The sequence below is a fragment of the Mastigoproctus giganteus genome, chromosome 3 (genome assembly GCF_048544385.1).
Source record: "Mastigoproctus giganteus isolate SK-2022 chromosome 3, ASM4854438v1, whole genome shotgun sequence".
Classification (NCBI taxonomy): Eukaryota; Metazoa; Arthropoda; class Arachnida; order Uropygi; family Thelyphonidae; genus Mastigoproctus; species Mastigoproctus giganteus.
Genome location: NC_143577.1, coordinates 244,314,229 through 244,341,722, shown reverse-complemented (window position 1 = coordinate 244,341,722; position 27,494 = coordinate 244,314,229). Strand labels below are relative to the sequence as shown.

Sequence of the window (27,494 nt, the reverse complement as noted above, 5' to 3'; positions counted from 1 at the left end):
CAGGTGAGGTAAGAACAAGTACACTAAAGGAATGCCACACAAGAAAAATACAGAAGCAAGTGAGGAGAAAGAAATGCAGAAAAATTTGAAAATACTTCATTAAAAAAAAATAAAGAACTTCTATCTTTAACTGCAAAGCTCTCTTCCTTTCTTTCGACATATCTATTAGTTAACTATCCATACAGTAGCAATGTATTCATTAAATGGCCGTAATATTTAAAAGTTAATCTACAGTTTGTGCTTATGTTCAGGCTTGTGGTTCAGCTTAAACATGAAACTGACATATTTTAATAACACCAATTTAAGAATTAACTACAAATTACTACAACTATGATTATTACCTCTGTTTAACAGCATCATGTTTCAAAACCTCCACCAGTTCCTTAATCACATGCACCACTGACCTCAATGATTGGGATGTGCAGGAAAGTAAGAGAAGTGATATGACATCATAAGAATACTGACCCCTTATTGGCCAATAACCTCCATCCTACTCTAAAAAGCTGAATCTTTTGAAATATATATATATTAAATGGGTAATATTTTAAGAGATGATTCTTGCAAGCAGAAGATATCAAATACAAAAACCTGCAATTATAGAAAATTTAAGACAAGACAGGCACAAGATATTTGAAACCAGAATAACAGAACACTGGAAGCATGAAGAAAAGGGAAATAATGTGAAATCAGACACAGCTGAACATGACTATAAATGCTCCCATGCTCAGCATAAAAAATTAAAATAATCAAGGGGGGTAGACATTTCATCAGATAAAAGTTTAAAGGACAGGAGGATTAATAAAAATAAAGGGAAGATTAGATACACTATCGATGAATCTATGTGGCAACAGAATACAAATTAAAAAATAAAATTATAATAAAATTGAAGTAAATTTCTAATAAATCCCTCTCTCAGGAAAGGGATTATACAATGCATAAAATTACAAGTAAATTCGGCTTTAGGGAGCAGGTTAGAATTACTGAGCATCCCTAATTCACCAACAAGGAAACTTATGCCATCACCTTAGTTTTCTGAACATCCTGATCAGTGAAATTAGTGGTGCACATGACCAAGGAACTGGCAGAGGTTCTGGAACATGATGCTCTTAACAAATGTAACAATCACAGTAACAGTAATACTTTGCAATTTAACTCATAATGGAAGTAACCCGTGAAGGGTAAACGACCCTTCTATAGTCACAAATTAATTACATAAAACTTTCTCTCAAACCCAGAATTTTTTTCAGGTCACAGTCAAGTCGAACCTGTTTCTTGACAACTTTAAAAATTAAATGGTCTGAAAGGGCACGGTAAAGCTGAAGCTGTCTGATCAACAACACATGGAAGTGGATGACGAGATACTGCAGGAAGCAGCTGGGGTAGCTCTAGGTTCCCCAAATGGGCACCCAGCATAAAACTGACATGTCACACATTGTAGCAGATAGTGATTATGTACTTTAGATAAACTGCCACGTGCAAGGACTGTTCTCTGGCAAAGTCAAATTAGATCCAACCTTTGCACAGGCACAAAAAGACTAGTGACCAGGCAGCACCCTCTAGACAATTTTCACCTCCAGATATAGTCAATAGTAATAGTTTATTTTAAAAACACTGCTTGAAATAAAAAATAAGAAAAAACTTGTTTTTGATGGTTGAAATTCCAATTAATGTCCCCTCTTATATCGTGAATCACATTAACCATTAACAAAATGTGAAAAAATTAATTAATTTAATGCAAAAAAGTAAAACATACATACAAAATCTGACATTTAAGACATCATAGATATTAATCTGGTAAAAGTCATAAAATAATAAGAAAGATTAAATCTATATATCTACAGCATACATTAACTGATTATACATTCTGATCATATCTGCACTAATAATTTCTGTAGCAGTACGTTAAGTGCTAAGTTCAAAACTGAATATACTAGCGAAAATTCTGATCTCTATTGTAAATACATATCTAAAAATTACTTCATCCTAAAAGTTCAAAAATAGTCATTTTTATGTTACTAATGGAAGTGAAAAGAAAAACAAAATACTTAAGTCAAAACAAGCAATTTACTTTCAATTAGCAGTAATCCTATTTCTGCTCTGCGTCAGTAATATCAATTTTATTTTTCTACTCAGTGGTTTAAATATATCTGCTGTTTTTGTGCATTAAGTTCTAATTATAAAGAAAAATTTATATGTTTAATGTTTTTGATTATTATTACCAGAATAGGTTTTATACTATTAAAAACTTGATTAATTACATTACTGTAAAAAGAAATTCATTTACTAAATTCTTCTTTGAAATACCTTAGACCCCAATATTTTACTCCTATTTTTTTAAATTAAAACTAAGAAATAAATCTAAATCACTGGTGAACTCGTTTCAGTAAGGCAGATATTCCCACTGCCCCATTACAACTAGAAACCAGAATTAACGAAAGCCTAACAGAAGTTCTAACTGAAGAATGACCCTATTATGATTTCCCAAGAATCAAATGTATATGGGAAAAAAAAAATAAAATAAAACGCAGCTGCAAGAGAAATTTCAGCAGTGGGGCAGTCTTGTCAAGGCTTCTCCAGCAAAGTCTCTCCTAGTTCTAGACAGGCAGCTTCCAAACACTACTCACCTTGCCTGCAAAAGAAAAGTTTCAGAAAGGGAATATTAGTAATAATATGTATATGAAATGCTGGAAACAACTAACTAATGACAGGGTTTGAAACTTCAAATGCAAATACTTTCTTCTTTCACTTCTCATACAGATATATTAAACATTAAAATGTTCTTTTTTCACTATGGGAGAAATGCGTATTTTTAAAATTGGGAACTAAGGAAATGTACTTGTGTAAAATTACTGTTCTTAGGATATTTTATTTTGCACAATTCACAAGATATATAATCATATAATATTAACATAGATTATAATTTTTCAAACCCTGTTATATCTTACAAAAAGTGGTTTCATCTCAAAAATAAACAAACTGCACTTAATTAAAACTAGACACTGAATAAAAATGGTACTACATCTGTGAAAACAGCTTCAGCCAGGTAACTAACATGTGCTTAGAATTTCCTACCTGACAAAGTCCGCCCACTTTTCGATAACATCTTTTGGCTTCATCGCTACATTAATGATTCCAACATGGTTCGACTGGAATAAAAATATTTCAAATAAATAATTTTTGCAACTTAACTGAATTGTAACAAACATGAATGGAAATCAGCATAATGTAGTGAATGGATCGTGTGTCACATTAAACATGACTCTGAATACAACAAAATAATTCCATAGATAAAACAAGTGACTTAAAGAAACAATTAATTCGTGTGCATATGATTAAACACCTCTTGAGATATTGCTGTTCAATTTGTACTCAGAAATAGGATATTCTTAGCAAGTGAAAATTAGAACAAAAGGATTTTTGTGTTTTTACTATATGTAGCTACTCTTTCCCTTATTTATCTCTGCTTGCAGTTGCTAATGTATAAAAATCTATTAACCTTATTGATAAAAATAAACTGCCAACACAAAAAATAGGTGAATTATTTATTTCATCATACAGGATGATTATTTTTAGTACAAGTTGGTGTTTGAACAATTTTATCATGAAGTGATTCCCAACCTCTGAGACAATTTTAATGAACATTTTTCTATTTTCAGGCTGATGAAAAAGTCTATAAGAAGTGTAGCAATGTCTATATACAATACCAGAAAAATAATAGCCTCTCCTATTTCAACCTATCTTTCATTCTGATAAAAATAAAATGTTATTTTTATTTTTTTATGATTAGGTTGATATTGACTAGTGTAGCAAAAAAAAAAAAAAAAACTGCACACATGGTAGTTATATGTACTGGAAAGCAGTACATTCTGAGCATTGCAGCAAATTTTCAAAATTGATCCTATCATTTGCTGTTGTAAGTGATTTAGCTGTTGGAAAGTAGGGACAATAGAAGAAGACAACAATATTACTCCTAAGAAGATTACTAGAATTAAGACTGCAAAATTGGGAGAGGCTCACATTCACCATATCTGCACTCAAGACATTTGCTCAAACTGAAAGTATTGCTAAACAATGGAAAAAAATAACCGGAATAGAAAAAAAATTGGCAGAACTATGAGGATTAGGATCAAAGGGTGAAATCAGTAATTATGAACCTATAAACTTAACTTCTGTTGCAGGAAAAATAGTGTAGTCAATAGTTAAGGAAGAGATAGATGCAGGATCATCTTGACAGGAAGGCAATCACAGCACATACGTTAAGGTGAGACCTTGTCTGACCAATCTCTGACTAACTACTCTGAATCAATAATAAACAAAAGTGGATGCAAACAATAATTCTGACACCATTATACATAATTTTCAGGGTAAAGGTTCTGACACTTCCAAATCAAAGACTGCTGAACAAATTGGAGCAGTGTGACATTAGGTAGAGGTTGCTATTACAGATAAAAGGATGGTTGAGTGGAAGGAAAAAGAGTTAATACTGTTCTTGGACTAATTAATAGTGGAGTCCTTCGGGGGTTCACTGCTGGGATACCTATGGTTTCAATATTTATTAACATTGATGAAGGCATAGCAAGTTTAATGTCTGTTTCGATAACACAAAAGTTGCAAGGCAGTTCATGACAGGAATCAAGATGCTACAACCAGATGGAGAGAAATTAGATAGACAGATATGCTGAAGTGGCAGTTGGGGTTTAACATTGAAAAATGCAAGGTACTGCTATATTACTTATGTGGGCAGCAGCAATAACCCCTGGAATAACATAATGGGTAGTACCACACTCAAAGTAGTGAAGAATGAAAAGATCTAAGGGTAACCATACAGTCCAATTGTGAAGTTCTCTAAGTGGTGTAGATTGGCTGCTAGGACAGTTCGTGGGGGAGGGGGATTCAATCAATGACATACAAAGAATTTTGTCTGCAAGGAGAGATTATCCTGTTGTATACAGCAATGGTTAGGTCACACCTTGAGCATTATATACAGTTCTGGAAGAACTCACTAGAGGAAAGATGTAGACCTGTTGGGTACAGAGAAGATAACAAGATTAGTCAGGGGCATACAAGGGTATTCTTACCAAGAAAGAGTTCAGTTGTGCAAATTGCAGCATCCAGAAACTAGACACCTGCAAAGAGTCCTCATTGAAAAGTTTAAAAGGTACATGAAAACTAAATGCTGATGGCATCCTTATTCTTTCTCAGATGACATGCACAACAGAAATTTATAAAAGTGGGCTATGAATATAATTAAGGAAGGATTATACAAATTATTAAAGGAGATGGAAAAATGACGTGGGTAGAATTGGGTGGGGGGGGATGATGCTGTATAAGCTTACTTCCTTACATTATTTGCCACCTAATACTAACCTGCTGACCACTAATGAACTTCACAAGATACAGTCATCTGTTATTCCATGAAGTTTTATACCTGTGTCCTCTGATTCTTAAATTTGTGCAAGGGTCAATGTTTTAAAAATGAGTAGCTAATACTATAACAGCAAGCTTAAACTATAACAGCAAGCTTATACTATCTTCTCTCCTGTGTAAGGAGAGAAGATAGTATAAGAAAACTGTAGATTAATTTCAGCCAAGTGATGTCAGGATTATTGTTAATAAAGTGAGTGGGTTTGAACAGCTACACAATAATTAATGTCAACAGAACAGTGTCAACAAAAATTGGTCCCCAAAAATAGGAGACAAGTTTCGCTATGACATGTATAATGTATTTAGAAAGGGATAGAGATGCTATGAAGGGTGGGGGGAAATCACTTCTATTGCCTACATACAATAAGCATTCCCAGATTTTGAACATACGCATGCCAGCACAGAATCTGTATGGCATTTTAAACTGAAAAAGGATAGTTGCAAGATAGATGTTTGAAAATTTGCTTTCAGCCAGACAGTGATTGTTGCAACAAACTCTCACTTGGTGTTCTTGGAATAGATAGTTTGAATAAATTTAAGGATCAACATATTAATTATTAGAGAGAATGGACAGATTATACAAGTAGTTTTTTTTTTTTCTTTTGGCTGTTGATGTATAAGCTTGTTGATGTATAAACTGCCACTAATAATACAAATTAACTTCAATAGGGCAGTTTCTGTTCTATTTTTTACTGCTACCTTCATTTAACAGACAAATCCTCGACCCTATTTAGAGACTCAGAACATAAAGTTAAAGGTGACATATGCTGCAAGCAAAGCGCTGATGAAAATCAGTTAATATTTTCTGTATTAAATTAATTACGATATCAGGATTAAGCTACAAAACTTGTTTGGTAATTAAAGTTAAAATGGTAGGATTAATAATAAATTATACCACAATTAACATTTCAAAATAATTCCCTAAACTTCTGCTGCATGATAGACAGCTTGGATCAGAGGTGTTGTTCCTTACTGTAATAAAAATACAGTGAGCGACACTATAACTGGGAGTTTAGATGTCCCACAAATTGATAATCCTGTGGTCAGGCCAAGCCCTGGGACCAGGCTCTACTACCCTCAGTCTCCAAAGCACTCTACATCTCACGGAGGGATTAAGGCGGATGTTTCCTGCCAGTACTCTGGAGCTCTTTAGAGACTTCAAAATCGACCCGAACAGGTACTACCATTACAAAGTCTACAGGAAGCTGATAGCAGCAGACTTGTATACTACACTACAAATTTAATGAAGAGAGTGTACATTTCTGCGGAATTTGTGCTTATGAGCTCTTAATCATCTGTAATGAACGATTTTTGTGTAAAGTGACTGTTGATGTATTTATTCTTATGTATATACTGATTTATTTATTTTTATGTATTTTCTGATTTTCAATGTTGCCATTAATTTGTTGTAGGATGTCTGTATTAGCAACCCTCCTAGATAATGTCTGTACGTGGGTGCTAGATAAATAAACTGATAATAATAATAATCATATACAGTAGAGCGTTGATAATCCGAACTAACTGTGACTGAGGATAGTAAGGACTTCCAATTTATTGGTATTTTCGAACTTATGAAAAACAGTTCTGGAGACTAAAAAAAAAGGTTTAGTAAGTTTAGAAATAAAAACACTAATTTGTACTTACATATTTTTATTTATAGGTAACAAAAACAAATGAAACTTTCAGCCACAATAACACATATGTATAAGTCTTTAACAAAAATGATTACTTGTTTTTTGCGCCACCATTTTCGAACTTCGTTTTATAGTTGCCAGATCTCTCACTCTTTTCAGCAAGAGTAGATGAATTAGACAGTATTCAGCTTGTTGCCCATACCTAGCCCTCGTGGGTAGCACATTTGGCAGAATCACCATCCTCCCCACCCTTGTTATTTGTTTTTTTTTTTTTAGGAGCATTAGCAACTAAGGCCACATTGCTCTGGGGATATGCGGTGGTCATTCTGTGACCTTTCTGCATCTGCCCTATTTGATGGTCACGTGCTCGAACGCCGATCTAATCAAGAAGCGTGTGTGCTACACACTGCTGCTCCTGCCAACCAGGCTACGGAGGCACCCTCCTCCCCACCTTGGATTTAAAACTCCCGTCAATGATGGGAGGAATTTTTATGGGCCTTTTTCACAACATGGCTGAATTAGTCAGTCTCAGGTAGCATCATTTTTCTCCCCAAAAATTGGGTTTTTCATCAAGAAAACAGAAAGTTGGCCACTGAACATGCAATTTACAGACAGTGTATACAGGGCAATATAGCTTTAGTTGTTGATGCTTCAGAACTCAACTACAACAACAAACAGCATCTTCGAGGGATGGGCAATTAGCTGTTCTCAGTTTTTCATTTTTTTTTTTTGCATCATCATCTGAATCAAGTTTCAATGTGAACTTTAAAATTTTTTCCTTGCTGTTTTCTGTTATGGTCAACTTTCCCACCTCGTAAAATCTTGCTAACAGAGACCAGCTTTCTACCTTTGAAGGTCTGTTTAAAATCTCAATCTTCATTTTAATTGTTAAAAATTTCTGCTTCCTTTTAAAAGAAGACCATAACTTGAGTACAAAAAAATAAAACTGTGTAGATGTTCAGAATCTCTTCATTCCTATATCTAAACTTCGCATAAACATTTTACTCTGCATCTCACTTGCCGTATTGTGTTAGATGCAATTTCTGCATGCTGTGTCCTTTATTTATTGATGCTGATCTTTTTTTACCAAAAAATAAATAAAGTCAGTGAATATAAATATCAGATTACAAAGTGTTAAGTTTAGTTAGTATTCTATGTATATTAATTAAGCTATACACGTAAGCACATTTTCATTTTTATTTTGCTAACCTGTGAATAATACAGGTAGTTCCTGACTTTACGAGTTAATTCATTCCTAGCGTGCATTTGTAAAGCGAACACAAAGCAAGAATTTATTTCCCATAGACAATGTTGAAAACAAGGGTTACGTTCTCAACAATGAAATTAGTTAGCTAATTAGTTTGTTCAAACAATGATTGATTTATCCAAAGAAATGAAAACATCACTTGTAAAAACCAAGAAAATTATAATTTAAAGAAATTATTTAAGACTTACAAATGTTAATGTTTATTCTTCATCATCAACTAAATGCACACTCGTTGATGGGTCGGTACTCGTTGGTTTGTTGCAGATAGCTGCAACAAACCAACGAGCTGTCTGCTTCAGAAATGCTTTAAAAAAGGTGTTTGTTTCCAAGATCCTGATTTCTTTATAAATTTCACGATAGCATGCTTAAGCATTTTTTAGCAGCACACACAAATTGAAACTAACATGATTCACAGGGAGTAACAAGTTTACGAAGCTTAAAAAAAAAAAAAAAGAATGAAGAGATGCTGAAAATTTATGTTTTTATATGATCGAAGATTGAAGTGAAGGGGAAACACACTTCGCCATAACATAAAAACCCACACAATTCCAGCTATCAGTATTATCGCAAAAGCAATAAGATTGAGTTAACTACCAGTTTATAATAGATTGTGCTAACAGAAGGGGTGCTCTTACCAAGAGAGGCTCAAGTTCTGCAAGTTGCAGCATATGGAGACTAGGCACCTACACGATGATCTGATTGAGTTGTATAAGACCTTGAATGGTTTAAGCAGGTTCAATGCTGATGGGATACTTCCACTTGCTCAGATTAAGAACCTGATTGTGCATAAATTCAAATTGAGGAAAAACAGTTGTAGAATAAATGTGCAGAAGTTTGCCTTTAGCCAGACGGGTAGTTTATTGCTGGAACAGACTTCCATACTGTTGTTGTGGAAGCTGATAGCTTAAATAAAATTAAGGTTGAACTAGACTAACATTTGGAGTGAAGAGATGGGTGAAATGGGAAAGTTTTTTTTTTTATATAAGCTTGATTTCTTGCTGTTGTTGTTATTTGGCTTTTTAGGAGCATTAGCAACTTAGGCCATATTGCTCCGGGGATATGCGGTGGTCATTCCCTGACCTTTCCGCATCCTCCCTATTTGGTGGTCATGGGCTTGAACCCCAGTCTAATCAAGAAGAGTGTGCTGCGCCCAGCTGCACCTGGCTATGGAGGCGCCTTGCTTTCTTGCATCATATGCCTCAACTAACGCTTGCTACAATTTTATGCCACCAGCATAAAAAATAAATAATAAACGCTGGCTCATTCGAATTATTGATGTTCGGATTTTCGACACCCTACTATATCTGCAAATGCTGGGTTTTTTGCTTAACTATAATAGAAAAAGTTTTATCATTCAAATTAAATGGAATAAATTTTAAAGAAGAAAAATTCATAAGAAACATATCAATATGTTTACTAAGTAAATTCACTTACTTTCTCATCGTGAAGGGCTAGATGATGTTCAGCCAACATCCTAAGACCCAGTCGAGATGTAAGCAACTTGTCCAGAAAGGCTGGAACAAGTTTTTCATCCTATAAGAATTTTATTAAATGTATATGCAATCCATAAATACCTGTATATTGTAAATATTATTTTATAGTCATATCAATTTACATAATTGTCTATTAAAATAAATTAATTGCTTATTTTTTTTCAGTGATATTAAAATAGGAGGGATGTCACAAGTTTATCAAATCCCAACAAGGAGCTAAATGACTTTCTGATAACTGAAAGGGAAGTGGAAGAGATTGTTGAAGCTGAACATAAAAAAGGCATCTGTGGTGGATGGGATCTATCCAACCATATTAAGGGAAGCAGAAAAGGAGGTGAGCAAACCCTTAACCATGATTATGAAAGCATCCTTCAATTCAGGTGAGATCCCTACGGACTGGAAATGTGCAAGTATCCTCACAATTCATAAAGGGGTATAAAAAGTGACATGAGTAATTACAGATCTGTCAGCTTCACATCTGTTCCAGGGAAAATAATGGAGTCATTGGTTAAAGAAGTAATGCAGTACCATCGGGACAGGAATGCAATTATACTGCAGGTCACAGCATTGATTTATTAAGGGATACTGCTGTCTAACCAATCTGATAGGTTACTATGATGAAGTGATCAAGGAACTGTATGCAAAAAAATAATTTTGATATCATGTACAGTACTTGGATTTCTGTAAGGCTTTTGAATCTGTTGCACATAAAAGACTGCTGTATAAACTGGAGTAATATAGCATTAAGGGCAAGTTACTGCTATGGATAAAGGAATGGTTAAGTGGAAGAAGGCAGAGAGTGGTTATCAGTGGGCACTGCTATTCATGGACTAACCAATCCCTTCACCAGATTGGTGAAGATGATACAAAGGTTAGCAAGGCAGTTAACAACAATAATGACAGTATGCTACTGCAACAAGACTTAGAAAAATTAGATCAATGGGCTGAGAAATGGCAGTCAGATATGAAGTTCTCTGAGCAGTGCAGACATGCAGCTAGGACAGCTCACAGGGTTTTATCAATGATATACAGAAACTTTGCTAGTAGGTGATTACAACTTTATACAAGGCCATGGTTAGGCCACATCTAGAGTATTATATACAGATCTGAAGGCCTCATTTTATGAAAGATGTAGGTCTGCTGGAACAAGTGCAGAGAAGAGCAACCAAATTGGTGAAGGGAATAAAAGGGTGCTCTTACCTAGAAAGGCTTCAGTTCTGCAAATTGCAGTCTAAAGACTGGGCACCTGCAGGGTGATCCAACTGAGGTGTTTAAAGGCTTGAATAAGCTGAATGTGAATGGTATTCTTCCTCTTGCTGAGGCTGCCCATAGTTTAATGTCCGTACTAAGTGTCCACCTTACTGTACTTTTGGCAAAAAATACACCAATCCTTGGCAAGATCAGGCCACAATGATCTTAAAACAAAAATTCAGTTTAATATCATAGTTGCTAGATTGACCTGCAAAATACCAGTTGCCTGAGCAGATTTCTTAGTTACCAATAATGACCAGATTGAGTCCTGGTCATTGCTTTGAACTGCCTTTTAGCACAAATTTCCTGGAGAAAAAAAAAAAAAAAAAAGTAGGTGCTACTCACTTTTAAAAATGTTGCCATTCCTTGATGGAATCCAGAAATTGGTTCCTCTTGCATGATAATGCACATACACAGCAATGTTTCTCCAACAGGCTTTCGCCCAAAACAAAGTCACTATTTTACCACATTTGCCAAACTTGTGATTCACTGGCATTGTGCACATTTTTTATTATTATTAGCCATGTGGTGCAAGAAAGCCTGAGACTTATGCTGCATCAGCCAAAAAAAATTTCTGAATTTTTTTTTTTTTTTTATGTGAACCCCAAACACGAGAGGTATTAGAACCTATAGTACTTGGTACCGTGCTTGGGTTGGGGGTTAAGAAGACGAAAGAAGATATTTGTTGACATTGGACTTGAACTTCTGTAGATTGTAATTTTCAGGAAATACGTGTGAAGGAAGGTTGTTCCAGAAAACGGCAGTTGAATGAATAAATCAGGAAGATGAAAAGTTGGTTCTGTGGGTTTGAAGTTGGACAGTAAATGGATGTTGGCTAGTGGCGGCACGTGTTCGGACTGTTTTGAAAGAGAGAGCAGGGATTATAGAAGCCAATTCAGAAGAATAGTGCCCATGGAAGTATCTGTAGAAGAGGCATGCAGCAGAAACAGTGCGTCTATGAGAAAGCGAGTGGAGAGACTCTGTTAGAGATGAATCATTAATTAACCTAACTGCCCTCTTCTGAATGGAATCAAGAAGCCTGAGAGAGGTTTTGGGGGCACCACCCCAGATGTGGGAACAATATTCCATGGCAGGGCAGATTTGCGATTTACAGAGTGAGCAGCTGTTTGGAAGAAAAGTAACGTCGAGAGCGAAAGAGAAAACCAAGTGTTTTAGATGCAGAGGAAGCAATATTTGTAATGTGCTTGTGCCAAGAGAGATTAGAAGTCAGTGCAATCACCAAAAGAGATATCATTTTGCCTAGAACTCGGAGTGTCACTAAAGATAAGCATAGGAGCAGAAGAATCCTTTTTGTAAGATATAAGACAAGACTGAGTTTTAGAAGGGTTGAAATCACCTAAATTGTCTTTGCCCCACTGGAGAATTACCTGAAGATCGGCATTTAAGGAATTGGTAGCAGATTTTCGAGAAGTTGAAGCTGATTGAGCAGGACAAGGTTTCTCAAAATGGAAAGTTGAATGCAATGTGCTATCATCGGCAAAACTATCGATAGGATTTCCAGTCAATGGAAGAAGGTCATTGATATACAAGAGGAAAAGAGTGGGGGAAAGAACTGAACCTTGGGGAACACCGGCATTAGTGGAGAAGTTGGAAGACAGAGAGCCATCTACCATCACCCTCAGTGAGCGATCAGAGAGAAAACTGGATAACCAATTACTAAAAACAGTTGGCAACCCATAAGATGGAAGCTTGTTTAGAAGACCTTTATGCCAAACACGATCAAAAGCCTTTGAGATGTCAAGAGCAACTACTTGTGTTTCACCGAACCTTTCCATTGAATTAGTCCATAAATGGGTAACATAAGCCAGAATATCTCCAGTGGATCGACAGAGTCACCAAGAAAGAGAAGAATGATGATATTCAGCTCAGGACCCTGGGTGTGCCAAGCCCATACTCACCAGATGTGAGCCCCTGGGGTTTCAAGCAGCTATGACCAATATTCCCAAAAATAACTTCCAATGTTGACAATGTTGCATTGCATTGATGCAAAAAGAGAGAATACTTCAAAGGAGAAAAGCAGCATTAGTCCGTAAGTCCTGAAACTTTGGAAACCAAGGCTGTATTTTATACAGCAATAATGAAAATAAAAATACAGTAATTGCTTTTTGTTCTGTTTAGTGTTTTTAAATCTTTATGAAAATATCTCACAAAATTTGCTATTCAAAGCAGATGACTTACCCACTGAAACAAACTTCATGCATCCTACATGCAGTCTTAAATACAAAGTTGTTACCACGGTGGATGACTGCAAAATCAACTCCATGAAGTTGAAATAAACAAGACTTTCTCATATATTTCTCAACCCAATCTGAGGCTATTCCTCAGATTGGGTTGATGTAAGAAGTGGGGTTCTCCAAGGATCAGTATTAGGTCCACTGTTGTTTTTAATTTTCATAAATGACATCGATGAAGGGATAGAGGGCGTGATGTCTAAATTTGCAGATGTTAAAATTGGTAGAGTAGTTAATGATCACTGTCAAGCTGAGCTTCTTCAGAGAGACCTAGATAGACTTCAGGAATGGTCAGAAAAATGGCAGCTATGCTTTAATCCAACAAAGTGTAAGGTATTACACCTGGGAAACAGTAATCCTAAAATAACTTATTCACTTGGTGGAGTTCAACTAAACCCAGTACTGGAGGAAAGGGATTTGGGTGTTATGGGTCAAACATGAAATTCTCTGAGCATTGTAAACAGGTTGCAAGGAAGGCCCATGGTGTCCTATCAATGATCTATCGAACTTTTGCAAGTAGAGATAGGGACGTGATAATCCCATTATATAAGGCTTTTGTTAGACCACACTTGGAATACTGTGATCAAGTATGGAAACCGCACCTAAAGAAAGACATCGAGCTTCTTGAAAGGGTGTAAAGACCGGTAACTCGCCTGGTGAGATCGGCAAAAGGGCGTCCTTATGAAGGAAGACTTCGAATATGTGGGTTGCAGAGTTTGGAAACTAGAAACCTTAGAGGAGATTTGATTCAGGTGTTTAAGACTCTGAGAGGCATCAGTAAAATGAATGAGGACAAAATTTTCAAGATTATAAATGATGCTAGAACTAGGGGACATAAATTCAAGTTACGGGGGGGGGGGGGGAATGTTTAGATTGGACTGCAAGAAGTTTTATTTTAGCCAGCGAGTTATAAATTACTGGAATAAGTTGCCTACATGGGTGGTAGAGGCTGACAGTTTGGGGAAATTCAAAGGTCATCTGGATAGTACCTTCGGGTGAGGGAAGCGCATAGGATGATAGATTTAATTTACTTTTCTTTTATTAATTATTATTATTTATTTTTTTTTTTAATCATTATTTTATTCGGGTTTTTTTTTTTTTTTTGGCTGATGCAGCATAAGCCATAGGCTTTCTTGCACCATGCGGCCATTACTAATACTAATATTAAAATAAGAATGAGACTCACACTTGAAAGTTACACAACACTTTATTGCATGGTTTGTTCTTGGGGCTGTTGCAAATGTTCTCTCTGATATGAAAAGCCTAGGCATGCTACCTGGGGTTCTAAAATGCTGATGGAACTGATATTCAGGTGACACTTGAGTCATGTGAACTGAATTTCATTGAAGTCTGGTCTTTCTGCAACAACCAAATCTCTCATATCATGTCAAGGAAATCTGAAAGAATCACGGAAAGATGGCAGCCAGCAACCTCCAAAAACCAACCAACACCACAAGCCATCACAAGAATTGAAAAACAATTGTCACAAAATTCTAAAAACGACAACACACACAAATTAATTCACACATAAGTTAAACTTTAAAATTTAAGCTTAACGCGTGATTCAAGTCTTTTTCAACTATCGCATAAAAAAAAAAAAAAAAAAAAATCGTACTAACTGGAAATTTGCATCGTGTAAAGTAGTATAATTTTTTCAAATAGTGGTAACTCAAAAACGTATTAATCAAACTCGCGTTATGCGAGGCCTGGCTGTAAATGACTTGGTATACATTTCTCGCAGTGACTGCAACTTGTCTTACCAGGGTATGACCTGGTGCACGCTGGATTTGAAAGTAAAGCAGCACGCATCCTCAGCCCAAGAACAACTAATAACAAAAACTGTTTCTTTTCAGCTAAATACACTCATTCTTTCAAAATATCTTTATACATATATTTATTTTATTTACATCTTAAAAATGTGTATAATGCAGCTAATTAAGTTTAACTGGAAAGACCATATATTTAAGTGTATTAACAATTAAATCTGTACAAACAGTTCAATGCCAAAGAAAGAACTACAAACTTTACCTTGATGTGTTTCCTGCATTCGCGAAATCCGGCAGCAAGCTGAGTGACAATATCTTTATGATCATCTAAGAGCTCTTGTAACATATCACAAAAGCGCTTCTCCTTCTCAAAGTCAGTAATCTGATAAAGAAAAAAAAAAAAGTGTAAAGTGTGTCTATACATATGAATAACAATTCAATATGCTTACATAGAATATTGATATCTTCAAATACTTCATGAATAGGAAATACATAGTGTGAAAAACATTATGGAAATCCTAAAGTCTCGAAACTTTATAAGACATGTTGGGCAGACATGTCTTATAAAGTAGGAAATACTTAAAAAAAAAAAAAAAAAAAAATTTTGACAATTGCAAAACTAGTTGTATTAAACAATACCAGGCCGTGGCATTTGACTTTCTTCATGAATTCCAAACTCCAAAAACAGTTCTCTTTTAGCATATGAGGAATCATCTTTTATGAAAAGAATTACATAACCTTTATGTAAAGTGTGTTTATATATATGAAATTAATACTTAAAAATATAACAAAATAAAATATTTAAGATTAGAATTAAAGAAAACATTATTCTTTATTAAATTTTACATTTTCTGGATAGGAGGGTTTAAATCAAATATTATCAAATTTATAATACATCATCAAATGGTTCTTAAAACATTTGTTCATGAGACCTAGAGCTTTTGCATCCACAAACATAAATCAAGCATGCAAAAAGTTAAATAAAGTTCATGATATTAACAAGAATTAAATAAAGTTAATTTTTAAATATAAAATGAAATAACTGATGCATTTGTGCTAAGTAACTATAAATAAGGATATTATAAGCACAATGACAACTGCCGAACCACTAACATAATGGATAAAGGTTTCATGTGTGTTTTTGTTATTTCAGGTATACGCAACAAAATTCAGATGTAGGCATTAATCACTATCCCTAAATATATTCCTTGATTCTTCTGATATATAATTTAAAAAGTAATATAAATGAGATATAATAATAAAACATACATCACCAAGGAAGGAAATTTCCTGATTAAATAATCTAAATTATAGTGCTTTGGAGTGTAGAGATATAACATACAGAAGAAAATATTTAACTCAATAATGAAGAATTTACACTGTAAAATGTAGAGAAACCTTAATGGCAAACCATTTTGCAGTCCGCATACCAAGAATAAGCTTAACCAAAAATATAACAGTTATTATTAGCTGATTGGGAGAGATGAAACTAAAATTGGTATACAGTATTTTTATAGTCTGTTATTTTAATAATACCTGAAAGTACCTAATGAGCATTTCTTTGTATAATTTTGTGCAATACACTAATGATTTTCAAAACTAGATGGGACTGACAGAGCATAAAACAATACTGTTTTCAAATAAATAATTTTTAAAAAGTGAACTATTTATGGATGGTCACTTGTCATTGGTATACCGCTGCTGAACTGAAGTCTTCAAAGCTGATCTAAAATTATATGCATTTAAATATATTTAGGCACCAGCATTTTTTAAGAAAATAGATGTTTAATTGAAAAAATGCTGTATGGATCTACCTTTGGCCTTAATGATAATAGTGATCCTTGCAAAAAATTTAACAAAACAGTAATAGGTAACTGACATACTTTACTCTCGAAAGACGAGAGTGAGGCCAAGCCATATGAAATTAGTGATCTCGGAATTACAGATGACTGTTCATTAGAAAAACTTGAGCCTAAAGGCAAGAAAGACTCCTGAAGTTGATAGCATATATCCAGTAATTTTGAGGAATGCAGTGAGAGTGCACTGAACCATTGAGGTTAATTATGAGTGCATCACTGGACTCAGGAGAGAGATTCCTTTGGATTGGATAACTGCCAAGGTATCACCCAATATATATAGGCGATTCTAAGAGTGAAATAAGCAACTACAGACCAGTTTAATGACTTCAGTGGAAGGAAAATCTTAAAGGCAATGATTAAGAGTACAATCCAGGAACATTTAGATAAAAATGGCATTCTGAAGGACACACAACATGGTTTTATTAGAGGAAAATTGTGTTTAACTAATCTGGTAAGCTATTTTGGCACAGTTACTCGTGAGCTAGATGTCGGAAACAATTTCGAAATTGTTTATTTGGATTTTTATCAAGGCATTTGACTTTATTCCTCAAGAGAGGTAACTATTTAAGCTGGAATATGTTGGGATTAATGGATATTCTTCAGATTGTTGTAACGTCAGAAGTGTGGTCCCAAGGATCAGTTCTTGGACCACTATTGTTTCTGATTTTCATAAAGGACATCAACAAAGGGATAATGGGTTTGATGTAAATTTGTAGAAGACAAGACTGGGAGAATTGTTAATAATCAGTACCAAGTAACCCCCCTTCAGGATGACTTGAACAGACTAAGAATCGTCAGAAAAGTTTCAGCTATTTTTTTAATGCAGCAAAATGCAAGGTCTTACACTTGGGAAATAGCAATCCCAATATAACGTATACACTTGGTAGGGTCAAACTGAAAATAGGAAAGGAAGAAAGGGATGTGGGGGGGTTATGATATGGGTAGATATAAAGTTTTTGGGCAGTGTAAACAGGCAGACAGAAAAGCCCATGATATCCTATTGATGATTTATCAAACAATATCCTGTAGAAATAGGCAAGCCATAATCCCACTGTACAAGGCAATTGCAAGACCACATTTGGAATACCATGTTCAAGTATAGACTTCATCTGAAAAAAAGACACTGACCTTCTTAAAAGGATCAAAAGGACAACTTGCACAGTGAAATTGGCAAAAGGCAATTGTACAAGGAAAGACTTTGATTATGTGGGCTAGAGAAATTGGCAAATAGGCACCTTATAGGGGACCTGGTTGAGATTTACTAGGCTCTGAGAAGGGTTAGTAAAATGAAGGCACAATTTTCACTGTTATAGAGAATTCCAGAAATAGGGGCCATAGGTGCAAATTACGGGGGGGGATTTAGACTAGATTTTAGGAAGTTTTCTTTTAGAAAGCCAGCTGATTACTGGAAAAAAAAGTTGCCTTTGCAAGTAGTTCAGGCTGACGGTTTGAAAAAAATCCAAAAACCAAATAAATAATTACACGAGAAGGAAAGTGCATAATTTGTTACCTATTGACTTTTTTTCCTTTTTTGGGTGGTGCAACAAAAGCCTGTGGCTTCCTTGCTCTATATGGATAATACTAATACTTCAAAGCTATTCACAACAGGTTTACAGTTCAGGCTCTCTCTACACTGCTCCCTCAGGAGATAGTTATTACGAGTGACTCCATTGTCAGGGAGACAGGTAATATATTGTGTAAAAAAGATAGGTGGAGTAGGACTAGGGTATGTCTGCTAGGGAAAAAGTTTATGATGTAGAGCAGATAGCATCTTTTAAGGGCACAAAGGGTGATGTACACATTAGCACTAATGACATTAAGAGTAGGAGATCGGCTGACTTACTTCACAAGTATAGGTCAATGTTGGGGGGGGGGGGGGGAAAGCTGAGTTACGGTTAAATTTGAAAGTGCCTGCAATTCTGCCCAGACACGATAGGATAGGAGGGAGTACATGAGTCTTGTCAATCAATTCTGCCCGGGAGAGATTGTGCAAGATTCATGGTAGAATTTTCCTCAGCGTGGTCTGTGCTTGTTAACAGAAGACTGCTTCTACAGGGATGGGATACACTTAAATAGAAGGGGTGTAAGAATATTTGCTGATATTATCGAGGCAGTGTTAGGTGGGTTGGAAAACTGCCAGCTTGGAGGGTGATTCACAGACTAAAAGTAGCCGCAGGCAGAGGTGCAAGTGATTCTTGCACTGCTTCTATTAGATTGGAGGGTGGAGCGCTACGGTTTTCAAGGACTGGTGGGATCATCATGGAACAAATAAATACATGGACTGTGTTAGGGTAACTAAGAATTAGAATGGGTGCATGTATACTTGCATGTACACCAATGCTAGTCAAGACATCAAAGGCGGATATTGTTGGGATATCAGAGACGTGGTGTCACACTGATATAAGCAATGCAGAATTGGAATTTGGGGAGTACAATGTGTACAGAAAGGATAGGAAGGGAGAAGGGATTATGCTGTTAGTTAAGAAACAAAATCTAAGGAAGTGAGGCCTGTCTGCACTGCTCACGTCTTTTTGATGTGAGCAGTGCAGACAGGCTAATAATATACAGGAATTTTGCTTACGGAAAAGGAGGTGATTGTCCCTTTGTATAAGGCAATGGTCAGGCTACGCCTTGAGTACTGTGTCTGGCAGCCTCATTTTAGGAAGGATGTAGAGTTTCTTGAGCATGTACAGAGAAGGGCAACAAGATTGGTGAGAGGAACAAAGGGGTGATCTTATCAAGAAAGGCTTAAGTTCTGCAAATTGCAGCATCTGGAGACTAGGCACCTGCAAGGTGATCTGATTGAGGTGTATAAGGCCTTGAATGGGTTGGGCAGGCTGAATTCTGATGGGATTCCTCCTCTTGCTCAGATTACAAACCTGAAGAGTCAAATTGAAATTGATGAGACATTTATAGAATAGATGTGCAGAAATTTGCCTTCAGCCAGCGGGTAGTTGATTATCTCTCTTTGCAGAAGTTGATAGCTTATGTAATTCAAGGAGGAACTGGACTTTTTTTTTTTTTTTTTTTGGCTGATGCTATGTAAGCTTACTTGCTTTCTAGACAGACAGATAGACTAAGCTATCTGTCAGATAAGCAGCTAGCAATGATTACATAGATTTTCAGATGCCATATCAGTCATATGCTATTACAATCTCTTAACATTCCCAAGTTAACTGTAACCAAAGTTATAAATGTGTTAAAAGAACAAAGATGTTCAAGAACTGATCTAGTAGACTTACTGAGGACTGATGTTTCCTGAAAAGGACTGGATTTCTTTCCTTTCCCTCTCATGAGATCTTTTTCTGTACTGACCATCATATTTGCAAACACTCAGGTTGGAGGTTCATACAACTGGAGGGGAAAGTGCTTCCACTATCTGGAGAATTACATGTACTTGATTTAATTGTAGAGCTCATAAGTCCAGTATAATACCAGTGAATGTCAAGTGTTGGAATGATACATTTCTATTGCTCTTTAATTCTTGAATGACACTAAAGAATTATGCTACTACTCTTTAGATCAAATAGATGAATATGGATTTGGAGAATGCTGCTAAATGACATGAACTATCCCAATAGAAATGTGTAAAAGGAATTGTGATAATGTGGCTGCTTCTTGTGATTTGGATAGAGAGAAGTTTCTTCTAGGTTGACTCACCATGCTTAACAATAATCAGAGTACTTATATTGTAACACTTCTGTGAGCCCCATTCAGTATATACCAGCATGATAAAATTAAAGCTGCAAAGCCAGGCTTGTGAAGCACTTAACTGAAGGAGAATAAATAATTTGATTTTACCAACCTGATTTCTACAAATCATCATCTTCAGGATGAGCTGAATTGTAAGATCAGGGGCAGCAGGTGTTCCTCTTAAACAGTGTAACTGATGATTATTTTTATTGACAGTTTGCCACACTCTACCCACAAATTTTTATAGTTTATTTTTCTACTGAATTCTTTTTTTGTACATCTTAGTAAGGTTAAATCTATCATTGCTTTTATGAGGAAACAAAAGTGGTTCAACCACTGTAATTGTTTATTACAATCATACAAGAGTTGAAAAAAAATCGACGTTGGCTCCATGGAGCCGAAGGTGGATCCGTGAATAAAGTCATGTGAAATGAAAAAAATACAATTTAAGCTTAATAAAATCAGTTTTATTTTATTCAGTATTTTCATTTACAATCAACAATAAAGGTTTGTGGTAACCTTTGTTGTTGCATGTTTGCACTGTTCTTTTTGATGTTGATGGTCGGACATCTTCCTCTAATTGATCTTGCTCGCATTTACACTTATAACTCTCTCTTGCATTCCGCCGCCAACTTTGGTGCTTGCTTTTCAATGTTAGATCTGTTATTTTGTCAAAAGCTTTGAACACGTTTAGTCAATGTAACTTTCAGCATCGTCACAACATAACTAAATGAAACACAACTGCACTGCTCAACAAATGTGAAGTAACTGAACGGAGTAGTTACTTTGAGTTGTTCAACTCTTGAAAACTGAAAACCCAATTTGAAATCTAGTTATATATCCTTGTAGAGCCCTCAAAGGGCAACAATTTTGTTGCTTATTGTTTTTGTCTAACATTTATAGTTTAAGATATTGCGAAAACAAACTTGAAAATGCTCAAATTTTTCAACTCTCTCAACTTTGCATCGCTATTACTCGGGAACCATAAGAGCTACATCAAAACAATTTATAGATGTGAAAACTAAGTTTCCTACTGAACAATTTTGTTGCTTACTGTTTATATCTATCTATCATAGTTTAGAAGTTATTGAGAGTGAAAGTAACCAAAGCACAACAGCAAATGACCAAAATGTGAACTTTAGTTTTTCGAAAAAAATGACATTAAATATCAAAATTTCTCATTTTTTCTTGCATATTCGTTGACAGTATTATATACCCGACAAAATAAGTATAAATTGTTTATACTGCTGTCTATTAGTTTCAGAGATATAACAACGGTTAGACGTTTCACTTTTCGTGACAGCCTGAGCACCATAGAGTACCCCCAGCATAGACATTATTCATGTCAAAAAAGTAAATGGGCACTCCACTATGGACACTTGCAGCAGTCCTATTAGACAGGAAAATTTATTACTGTTAGGGTATGTCAGTGAAGTTAGATATTGGCTAATAAGTAGTCCAAACCATGTTCCAGCTAGAATATCCACGGATCGAGACTAAGGCCATACATTGACACAATGCTGCCAAATGTTCATATACATATACCACAATCCTCAAACAGAAGAGATGCTCTCACCAGAACCAAAAAATGTAAACATGCTGCCCATTATGTATTGAAGATGCTGATGATGAACCATGTATTGAAGATGCTGATAACCAAAATGTCAATGCACGATACTGCTCCTTGTTCTTTCAGTACCATCTGCAACTTAAACTGCATTGACATGAAGGCATCTGTGAACACTTTGTCCACCATTTTAAGTGACAATTCACAGTGCTGTTGGGCAGTACCTGCCTATACTGCACAGGTTCAGGCAATTAAAATTGACTTAAACATGAAGTTGGGAACACTAGAGCACTTACCATATCCCAAGTCAAGTCCATATTACTTCAGTCTATTCCCCAAAATAGAATAATCCCTCCAGGAACAATATTTTAAAAATAAACATGGCAGCGCACAAAATATCAACAAATATGGGACAAATTTATACAGATTTGCAATGATATTATTAAAGAAATGCAACCCATAATCACATGTTATATTACCTGGTTGCCATTATTGACCAACCTGCTCATTTTGAGATTTGAACAAAGCAAGAGAAAAAAAAAACAGAATAATGTTTAGATATTCTATCACTGATTACTTATGTAATCAATATATAGTATGCCAATTTCATTTGTCACTCATGTAATTACTCAAATGCTCTGTCATGGTATTTGTGCCAAGACTTGATAAACTAATGATCTTACACTTAATGAAAATAGTTCCACAATTTTGTAGATGACAGAATGCCACACCCCATCTTGCAAAATTTATTCTTCAAAAAAATAAAATATCTAGATTATTTATCAGGTCCTAAGATGCCAGCCTCTGAAATAAAATGAATCTGACTTTTTTTTTTTTTTTTATCTCCAGTAAAAAATAGTCTAGTTAACTTCAATGCTACCACAATTTTCTCCTCACGCTTACCTTCAAGTAATACCCAAATCTCTATACAGGATTATATTTCAACAAACAGAATAACATACTTTTTCACATAAACATTATGATTTCAAGCATATCCAAAGCTTAGGTTTCTCTTTCTTAACATACTGGAATTTTTTGGATTTCTCCAGGACTATCCTGGAGAAATCCAAAATTGCTCTACCACAGAATACCTTCCCCAAATCTGAAGTTGTGTCCCTGAAATTTCACAACCTGAGCTTGATATCATTCAAAAGAATGAAATTATATCATTAGTCTCACTATGTCTGCAGGAGAGAGAGAGAGAGAGAGAGAGGATTCCATTTTCTATCAGTGTTTTTGTTGAATGGTTTTTACAGATACTTAAATGGGAACTGTTCAACTAAATGGCATACAATTTCACCACTTTCTTCTCAACCCATCAAGATCATATGCAGAAACCAGGCCTCATTCAACTGTCTTTGAGCTTCAACCAAATGCACTAAATTACCCACAAAACTAAGCCAGGAGATGCACAAAATGAAGTTACTGTTTTAAAATACATGAAATTAATAATTTTTAAGCAAAATAATAAAAAATAAAGGCTGCTGTAAACTTACCAGTGGGAATTCAGAAGCAATGTAAAAAGCCCTGATGTACTGCTCATGCTAAAAAAAAAAAAAAAAAAAAAAAAAACACCTAAAGATTAACAAATAGATTGCTTCCAAAAGTCTGAACACTACCTAAAATACTACAATTCCAAAAATACTTCAAGCAGTCTAAAAAATTTCTGGCAATCTCATTGCTAGATGCCACTAAAATTTAATCACAATTTTACACATAAAAGAAAAATAAAATTATACATCTGCAAATTTAAAACATTTAAATTTTTAAAAAATCCTGTACTGCAGAAACTAAATGGAATAAAAACTTTAAAGCAAAAATGACAATATTAATAAACAAACTGCTGATAGTTAAGATCTATATTTTTGTTGGAGTAAGCATGAAACAAGATACAGTGAAGCCTCCCCCCACCCCACAAAGGCATCAGTGAAAATTCCCTACAAAAAATAATAATAAAATGCACATTGTAATGGATTATCATTAAAGAAATTACTTATTAAAAATGCACAAACAATGAATAAAATCCAAGAAACTGAGAAAATCTGCTGTATTCTCACTTTTAATCTTCATTCATTATAATAATAATTTATGAATAATCACATATTATCATCAAAAAAGATTAAATAGTTGATACAGAAAATTTCTTATACTGTAAATCCACACCTTTATTTGTTTTTCATCCTTAAGCTTTACATTAAAATGTGCTTTACACATTTTCCAATGGAAACTTTGACAGAATTTTAACAAGAACAGGAAGACCGTTTTATTCACAGCTTTGCCATTCACTGACTTGCTTATTTGCAGTTAAGTTTTTAAAACTCTACCATGAACAATGAACAGCTGCTTTGACTACTCACAGTCCATGATTTTATCATACTCTGCCCACAAGTCAAGTACTTGTTTATTCACTAATGTAACCTTATTTAGTAATAAAGGTTACAGGATGGTCCTTCAATACAGGCATTGAAATAATGTGATGATAGTGCACACCATTACATTCCATTTTATATCTTGGGATACTGGTTCTTCCTGTGACAAGGCCTGGATTCATGTTCAGTTTGGAAGTGCTAGCATTATCCACAAGTCAACTTATTAAGTTGATAATATTTTTAATTTAATAGAATGACCAAAAAAAAAAATGAATCCTCTATTAATTTAAGACACCAAACTTCATTGCAACAGTTGTTTTGGAACTTAATCCCTCGATCAAATGATGGGATAGCCTCCATTACCAATTTTATGCTAAAAAGTAAATAATATATTCATGTCTGAATGAGCAACCAAGTAGTGGATTGATGAGAAAACTTTCAATTCTTTCATTTTTGCTTTTGTATAGGTGACTTCAGTGGTCACAAATTTTTTAAGTTTAATACAGTGGGACCAACTGATGATGTTATCAACAGCAAATTCTAAATGGTAAGCATTCACGGAAGTAATCTTGGAAGCTAACAGGCTTTTTGTTCCAACTAAGAAATATTGTTCTAGGTTTAGGCCCAAATGGATGTCAGATGAATTAATAAGACTTGTGGCAAAGAAAAATGGATGGGATGCATATAAATTGTCAGGCAACACAGAAGCCTATGGTATATATAAACTAGTCTGTAATCAAGTCACAAAGGAGGTTGGGCAAGCGAAGGTAGATTATGAAAAATCTTTGGATTGCCAAAGATTTCTTTGCATCCTAATGGATGCAAAGAAAAACAGAAAAGACTACTTATATAAACTCTAAAAGGAAGGTGATGAATCAGATTGGTCCACATGATATCAATGGTTTGACTGTAGATGATCACTCTTAGATAGCTGCCAAACTAAATGAGTATTTTGCATCTACATTCACATGAGGAGTTATTCAAGGAGCAGAGGGCCAGATGTTTATTTGTTGAAGCTAAACATAAGAAAGGCACCCGGGGGGGGGGGATAGGATCTATCCAGTTATATTAAAAGAGGTGGCAAAGGAAGTAAGCAAACCTTTAGCCATAATTATGAGAGCATCCTTGGACTCTGGTGAAGTCCCCACGGACCAGAGATGTGCAAATGTATCTCCAATTCACAAAGGAGAAGGGGGATCAAAGGGTAACATGAGCAATTATACCAGTTATTTTGACTTCTGTTCTGGGGAAAATAATGGAGTCAATGGTTAAAGAATCATTACAGGATCATCTAGACAAGACAGCAGTAATAATTCAAACACACCATGGGTTTGTTAAGGGCAAGTCTTGTCTGACCAATTTGATTGGATACTATGATGTGATCACAAAGGAAGTGGATGCAAAAATTAATTTTTATATTATAGCATTAGCAGATGCAAGAAAGTAAGCTTATACAGCATCATCCAAAAAAAAAAAAACCCCCATTCCCATTTCACTAATCCATTCTTAGATTTCAGGAAAAGCTTTTGATACTGTTGCACAGGGAAGACTACTGATTGATTTGATTTTGGTAGTTGTTGGCGCATCGGCTTCTGTAGCCATATTGCACCTCCCAAGGTTTTTGCAGTACTTTGATCCAAGCCCGAGGCGGGAATCGAACCCGCGACCTTTGGGTTGCCAGGTAGGTACTTTACCCACTCGGCTAGCCCGGTCGGCTGGGAAGACTACTATAGAAACTGGAGCAGTATGGCATTAAGGGCAAGTTGCTACAATGGATAAAAGGATGGTCGAGTAGGAGAAGACAGAGTGGTAATCAATGGATACTGCTCTTTGTGGACTAATGCTATTAGAAGTGTTGGGCACATTGTTGTTTTGTATATTTATCAATGATATTGATGAGGGTATATCAAGCTTAATGTCAAAGTTTGCAGATGATACAAAAGTTGGGAGGATTGTTAATAACAGTAATGACAGTATGCTGCTGCAACAGAATCTGGAAAAAGTCGGGTAGATGGGCTGAGAATTGGCAATGAAATTTAACATTGACAAATGCAAAATACTGCATATGGGGTAGCAGTAACCCCAGAGAAATGTACCAACTGGGTGGCGTTACACTCAGGGTAGTGGAGAATGAAAGAGACCTGGGGGTAATTATGCAGTCAGATATGAAGTTTTCTGAGCAGTGCAGACAGGCTGCCAGAGTAGGTCATCATGGGGTCTTGTCAATGATATACAGGAATTTTGCAAGCAGGGATAAGGAGGTGATTATCCCCTTGTATAAGGCAAATGGTCAGACCACACCTTGAGTACTGCATACAGGTCTGGAAGCCACATTTTAGGAAGGATGTAGTTGCTAGAACAAGTACAGAGAAGGGAAACAAGACTGGTGAGGGGAACAAAGGGGTGCTCTTACAAAGAAAGCTTATTTTACTACTGTTCATTTTTACTTAAGTTCTCCAAATTGCAGTGTCTGGAGACTAGGCATCTGTGAGGAGATCTGATTGAGGTGTACAAGGCCTTGAATGAATTGAGCAGGCTCAATGCTGATGGGATTCTTGCTCAGATTACAAACCTGAAGGCATAAACTGAAATTGAGGAAAAACAGTGTCAAATAAATGTGCGGAAGTTTTCCTTTAGCCAACAGGTAGTTGATTGTTGGAGGAAACTTTCATCTGTCATTGTGGAAGTTGACAGCTTAAATAAATTCACGGCAGAACTAGACAAACATTTGGAACAAATGAATGGGTGAAGTGGGAAGGTTTTTTTTTTGGCTGATGCTATATAAGCTTGCTTTCTTCCATCACATGCCTTTACTAATGCTAATATTTACTGAGTGGAACCAAAATTCCCACTAAGGTCGAGAAGTAATTTAAAAAAAAAAAAAAAAAAAAAAAAAACACTAATTGAAAATGAGATTTT

The 27,494-nt window shown here is 35.4% G+C and overlaps 1 protein-coding gene across 2 annotated transcripts in view; it reads right to left on the bottom strand.

Moving 5' to 3' along the window:
• The window catches only part of LOC150088997 (branched-chain alpha-ketoacid dehydrogenase kinase-like), a 97,901-nt gene that overhangs the window by 33,641 nt on the left and 36,766 nt on the right, over positions 1-27,494 (bottom strand). Inside the window, exons 4-7 of one of the 2 annotated variants that reach the window (XM_090370989.1) lie at positions 23,703-23,750; positions 15,350-15,469; positions 9,760-9,858; positions 3,073-3,146 (exon numbers count right to left, since the gene is read on the bottom strand). In XM_090370989.1, the coding sequence (XP_090227115.1) occupies positions 3,073-3,146; positions 9,760-9,858; positions 15,350-15,469; positions 23,703-23,750 (341 nt within the window). The remainder of the gene's footprint in view (positions 1-3,072; positions 3,147-9,759; positions 9,859-15,349; positions 15,470-23,702; positions 23,751-27,494) is intronic. The other variant, XM_090370990.1, reaches the window with a different exon arrangement.